Raw genomic sequence first — 6,392 nt, 5'->3', positions numbered from 1 at the left:
ATTTTTTTACAATTCTATCTAGTTATGATCTAATTAGTTAGGATTGTAAAAACAATATGAAGTGGCGATTCTGATAGAATCACCCAAAAGAAACTGGCCCTGTATCGGCGTCACAAACTATATGTGAGCACTGCATGCGAATCGCTCACTAGCGATTGGCTTTGGGCTGGTCCATTTAGGCAAAGTATGCTTGTGGACAACAAACTGTTGAGCGTCGGTTTCAAGAAGCACAATTTTCAGAAGGTTCCACAAGATTTTTATTTCTATTGTCTTAATTGTTTTTTTACTTTTCTTTTCTGTTTTTCTGTTTTTCTTTCATGTTCCCCTTTTTGTCCTTTTTTAATATGTGATTACTTCTAAAACTTCTGGACATGTTTTTGAATACAAGAACACATTCAAAATTCACAATTTTAATTTGTGAACATTTTTTATTTGTAAATTCTTTTTGAGTTCATGAATATATTTGAAATTCATAATTTTTTAAAATTTACAAAAAAATTCCAAATTAGTTAGCATTTTCTTAGTTCATGAACATTTTCTTAAATCCATGAATAATTTTTTATTTGTGAACATTTTTTAGATTAGAATAAAAGCGACTTATATGAAACCCAGCCCTCTGCGCTAGCACTCATTCTTGTTGTGTAATGTATATTTGGCTGGCCCATTAACCACGTTAGTGAGCGACAAAAAGAGCCCAAGCATACCCATGAAGGAAGAGCAGCCCATACAAAACCCAGCTCCTCTTCGCTGCCAGTCTCCGCATAATATCTTCCCTTGAGAGACGGGGCGATGGGAGCCGGAGGCGGGAGCAACTAATTAAGTGGTACCAGGGGCAAACCAAGCGGGCATTTTGGGTGTGCTGGGAGCGTGCCACTTGATGCACCTAACCCTTTCTCTCTGGTCCAGTGGCTGATAGCGGGCCCCATGCTCCTAGTCAGCACTGACTCCGCATAAAATGAGATAAGCACTGTATTTGCATGTCAATGCCAAAATTTTGCACCACTTTGATGCACACCATACTTCTAGCATCAAAGTGAAAGATTTTCGCCAAGTTGTAGCACCACCAATGTAATTGACTTAGCAAGATTGGGCATCTTTGTGGGGTCATATAGTTCAAGGGGGTAAGCCCAGCGCACGCCACTTGATGCGTCCAACCACCACTTTTTTTTTTGAAACTCACTACTAAAACTTTATTTAAGTCTCCCAACTAGGGATCTCGTCTGACACAACCTGCAGAATGCAGTCCGGTGGTTCATGCAACCAAATCTTACATATTAGTTGCATGAAACAGCCCCAAAATCTGTGATAGTTCGTCTCTTCCCTCCCGCACGCCACACAGAAAACTCCCTCCTTGATCTTCCTCCTCTAAAGTTCGGTGCCCACGGCAAGCCCATTCCGAATAAGCCGCCACATGTGTGTTTTTACCTTCCCCGGAGCTACGGTGTCCCATAAGCTCAACCACCACTTTTTTTTTGAGGGGTTAAACCAAGTTTTATTGCTCAAAATCCACATGCCGTGGGATAGCCCAAGCACAACTTTGCTGAGCAGGGCACGGTTGCAACAAAAAGATGCAAGGCGCAAGCCGAAGCCCGGGACGGAAGGTCAGCCCATACACTGCGCGGCCCAATATGACACCACAAAGCTATTCCACTCCGCCTCCAGTCTCTCATCTCGAGAGCCCAGAGGAAACCAGGGGCGTCTTCTCTGCGGCCATGGAAGCCGGAGGAGGCTTGGAGGCGGAGGCGGAGGAGGAGCAGGTGATGAGCGAGGTGCACCTGGGCTGCCCGCCCCGCTTCCCGGGCCTCTACCTCTCCCGCTTCCCTCCCGCCCGCTAGGTAAAGAGCACAGCAGCCCGAACTCACTCGCCCCCTCCTCTGTTCTCAGGCGCATTTCATCATATACCTTTACTGCGCCGCTTCTTGGTTCATCTCCAGACGAGGTTGTCGGCTTGGCTCGTGCTGACGTGTCACCTGATGTTTTCTAGAGATACCCGGAGGCGACGACGGCGAGGGTAGCGATGGGCGCGAGCTCGTCGCATCAACAAGCAGTTCCTATGAGCCAGCGAGTGAGTTTTGCATTGCATTGCTCTTGCCGTAGCTGATGGATGGTGAATTGCTCGCTGTGCTGACTTGTTTCTCGGCTTCGTTGAGAAGGTGGCTCACCTGACGCTGTCGCTGTGGACGACGACGGGGATCTCGTTCTCCACCGGAGAAGAAGGAACAGAGAGAGTAAGGCGTTTGTTACCGTAGCTGTCATTGCCGGTGAGTCGCCAATTATTTTGTCCTCCTTGGAATGCAGGGAGGAGAAGCGAAGATCATGTGCTCGCCGTGCAGCACGGCGTCACCTCTTCGCTTCGGAGCGTCGGGCTTCAGGTTAGAGAGCTTTCCATGCCGGTTTTCCTAGCGTCTTCTCGTCTTTGTATCGCCTGTGAACCATTGTTTTCTGCTGTTTGTTGTTGCTTTGCAGGTTTGGAAGGCCGCCATGCTGTTAACTGACTTTGTGTTGCACAAGAGCTTCACGTCGTCTGAATTCGACGGTGTTATTACCATGGAGATCGGTGCTGGCACAGGTGATGGCCCGATATGAAATTTCTTGATACAGAGTCCTACCGCCTTTGCTTCATCTGCCGCTTACGTTATGTTAGCATTCTGTACGAGGTTACTGTATGGGCAGTACGGATTGTTCCTGAACACTAACGATATGCATGTAATCGCAAAATGTTTGCCAGGGTTGGTAGGGTTGGCACAAGCTCGAGTTGCTAGAAGGATTTTCATTACAGGTACTTAATCCTCCTCCTAAGTACAATTTGGCAGTAGAATTACATGTTCCGCAGTCAGTCCAACAGGTATGGTTTGATCACTCTGTTCCAATACCATGTAGCACCACCAATACCGAATTTGACAGTGTTATCTGAATTCCAGTACGCATTACTTAATTTTTCTGTATTGCTCTTTACTGTCTGAACATTTCATTTGTATGGTCATATTTGTAAATTGTAATGTCATATATATTAGGATATCTGTCAATCGTCCATTTCAGTCATAACACCTAATAATTTAGGAAGCTTGTACAATATCTGAAAGTCTGAATGTTTCGATTTTGAAAATTTGACATGATACTTTACATGCACCCCGAAAGAGTAATCCATGGAACAATCAAAGTTTCTTGTGCCATGTTGCTATCTTCAATCCTTACATATTTTATTTACCAATGGGAATGAACAGATAGAGGCAATCATATCCTCGATAATTGCTTGGCTAATGTCCGTCTCAACTCTAGCATGCTAAAGTTTGATGAAGCTAAAGTCCATGTACGGGAACTGGACTGGAAAATGTCATGGCCTCCGCCAGTGGGTACACATGATGCATCTGATCCAAGGTTTTTTTCTACACCGATTGCAGTCATGATTGTTCTATTGCTTACTATGCACCACAATACACTGATCTCTAGGCAGCATATTCAAGAATAAAATCAATAAGTTGCTTTATCACTTCCAGTTACTAATAAACAAAAAGGAATACATACGTGTGTGGACATGCATTGTCTTAATGCATAATCTCTGTGCACAGACATTTGATGGACTATTGAATATTTTGAGTTTTGGTAAATGTTCCTCGTCACCGAGCTTAAGTTACATCTCCTCCAATGCAGTTCGATATACTCATGGTCTTCAAGTGAAATCGAGGAGGCTGAGCAAGCCACCCTGCTATTCGCTGCAGATGTTATTTACAGTGACAATCTGACCGATATGTTCTTCGACGCAGTGAGGCAGCTTATGTCACGTGGTGCCAAGAAGGTATCATTGTATATTCACTGACAACCATTATCTAATCATAGAAATCTAGCTAGTTAAGATGGTTGAGAGGAAGACTCAGATTCTCCTTTTCATCTGGTAGGTGTTGTACTTGACCCTGGAGAAGAGGTACAACTTCAGCCTGGACGAACTAGACGTCGTGCCCAATGGTTACAAGCATTTTCGAAGCTTCTTCGCGGTTCAAGATGGTAACATCCTTGCTAGATACTCCGACAAGATGGCAAAATAATTGCTCCATCAGGCTATCTCAACTAACCTCCGGTCAATCCCATTGTCTCCAGGATGTGGAGGCAAGGACAATGCTACATCGAAACCAGGCCTTGTGGGGGAGCAGGTAGACCTTGCGAGGGTTCCTCAGTACATCAGAGAATACAACAGAGGCAAGGATCTGGAGATGTGGAAGCTCATGTATTGGCCAGACTAAAAAGAGCATTGTCGGTTTACAAATTTTAGAGGAGTTCAGACTGTTTATGTTCATTCTGTCTGGAAATTATGTGTTCCCCCTAGGATACACATCTTCATGTGGCCGCTGGATAATAACCAGCTTATGACCAAAGACAAGTTATAGAAAAGAAACCTTGCAAGGTCTGAAGATTGTCTGTTTTGCTCTGATCATGAATCTTCCTTATCTTTTCTTTGGCTGTGTCTAATGAGCTTTGGTTAGACATTGCTAGATATTTTGTGTTTCTATTGACAATTCGTTTGAATCAAGCGCTAGATTTTGGATTGCCAACAAGAAACCCCTCTTGCTTAAGTTACAAGTGATGTGGTGGTGTATTTGTAAGTATAGAAGATTTTCTTATAATGCTTCCTGGATTGACATCAAACTGGTTTGGTGGAGAATCCTGAAAACTGTCAAAAATTACAGTTGGATCAAAGTACCTGCTTAATGACCGAGGTCCTGTAAAATTGTCTACGGCGACATCAAAGAGAAAACTACATCGTGCTTCATTGGAAAGAAACATTACAGTATATTATCAGATTCAAAGAAAACAACGTCTTTCGGGTATCCAATGAAAATACATGTAAACACAAATTCTGAATTTATCTTTGCATGAAACGATAGTTTTTACTACATTATTGTAGGGACTACACTGGCATAAATAAATCCAAAGCGAAACAGGCAACTCCAGGAATGAATCTGTTCGCTAGGTAATAGGTATGATTGTCCCATCAGTTTGGATCGATGGTAAGGTCCTGTGTACAGCAGGGTACAAATGTCCATTAGTTTGGCTTCCAAGTTCCAACAGAGCATCAACATGGGTAGCAAAATGTCAGTTCAAATACATTAAGTAAGATGTATGGATGGCGCCAGTTCCCCTATGTGTATGTACCTCCATTCTGAGCCTGCCAAACAGATGCATTGAGTGGATGATAAATATATACATGTCCTCTTCAAACTCGTGTTAATAAATATATAGACAACAATTGTGTCCACTGATAAAATTTGCGACTCTGATACCCAGCAAGGAGCAGCTAGATCGGGTGACATTTAACTGTGTACCATAAGAAGAAGCGCATGTTTCGGCCAACTCAGGCTCCCAATTACATTTTCCTATCCGTGTCTGTCTCTCTGGCCTTCGGAACCAGTCGGTGTTGGCCTATGACATTCCAGCCAAGCAATTCTACTCTTTCCGTTTCTTCTCCAGGATCCGGAGAATACCTTGGTTTGGTCCAGCAGTGAGTGACTTGTGCTTGCTTCTGCACTACGGCCTCCAGGAGTAAGCTAGCGTACCTCATCACAATATCCCAAATATAGAGCATGCATCCAGGGGGCGGAGCCAGGATGAAACACGAGAGGGGGCAAAGAGGTATAGGATTTTTGTTCTTCAGAAACGTGTATACGAACTAATGGCTAGATCATTCAAGAAACTGACCATACAAAGCATACATATAGTGTGAAAGAAAAGAAAAAAAAATCATATGATCACACACGTAGTTATGGAAAAAAAATCATTGCCAAAATAAAAAGTAAACTAACCACTTTAGGCACAATAACTTGAGAAATATGAATATGTCGTTCCTTTTTGTTGGTACGTCCGTGAATTCTAGCCTTCAAGCTGCAGGAAAAATAAAAGTGTTTAAATGTAAAGAGAGAATGTAAATGTTGACTGATAAAAATATAAGCTTGAGCATACATTACCTTCCATTTAGATGATTGATACTAAAATATGTAAGTATCCTTCTTTTAGCACTAGTAAAAAACAGGGCTTTGGTCCAGGCCGGGTCAACCCATTAGTCCCGGTTCAGTCCAGAACCAGGACCAATATGGGCATTGGTCCCGGTTCGTGAGCCCAGGGGGCCGGCCGGGCCACGTGGGCCATTGGTCCCGGTTCATCTGGACCTTTTGGTCCCGGTTGGTGGGATGAACCGGGACCAATGGGCCTCGCTCCTGGCCCACCATCATTGGTCCCGGTTGATGGCTTGAACCGGGACCAAAGGCTCCCCTTTAGTCCCGGCTCATGTCACCAACCAGGACCAATGAGGTGCCTATATATACCCCTCGCTCGCGAGCAGAGTGCTCTGTTTTTCTCTGGCCGAGGGGGAGAGGGCTTGGTGGTGCTCTAGCTCACCTCCT

The 6,392-nt window shown here is 44.1% G+C and overlaps 1 protein-coding gene across 1 annotated transcript; it reads left to right on the top strand.

The window, feature by feature from the left end:
• Positions 1-1,510: 1,510 nt before the first annotated feature.
• Positions 1,511-4,499, top strand: LOC123153827 (methyltransferase-like protein 22). Its single transcript, XM_044572754.1, has 10 exons — positions 1,511-1,835; positions 1,985-2,065; positions 2,154-2,228; positions 2,299-2,372; positions 2,467-2,569; positions 2,729-2,779; positions 3,225-3,378; positions 3,652-3,796; positions 3,897-4,002; positions 4,096-4,499. The coding sequence occupies exons 1-10, from the start codon at positions 1,511-1,513 to the stop codon at positions 4,236-4,238; spliced, it is 1,257 nt and encodes a 418-aa protein (XP_044428689.1). The 3' UTR covers positions 4,239-4,499.
• The last annotated feature ends 1,893 nt before the right edge of the window (positions 4,500-6,392 follow it).

The sequence above is a fragment of the Triticum aestivum genome, chromosome 7A, assembly GCF_018294505.1.
Source record: "Triticum aestivum cultivar Chinese Spring chromosome 7A, IWGSC CS RefSeq v2.1, whole genome shotgun sequence".
In the NCBI taxonomy this organism is placed as follows: Eukaryota; Viridiplantae; Streptophyta; class Magnoliopsida; order Poales; family Poaceae; genus Triticum; species Triticum aestivum.
Note: the sequence above shows the minus strand (reverse complement) of the source record. Positions and strands in the feature narration are given on the sequence as shown.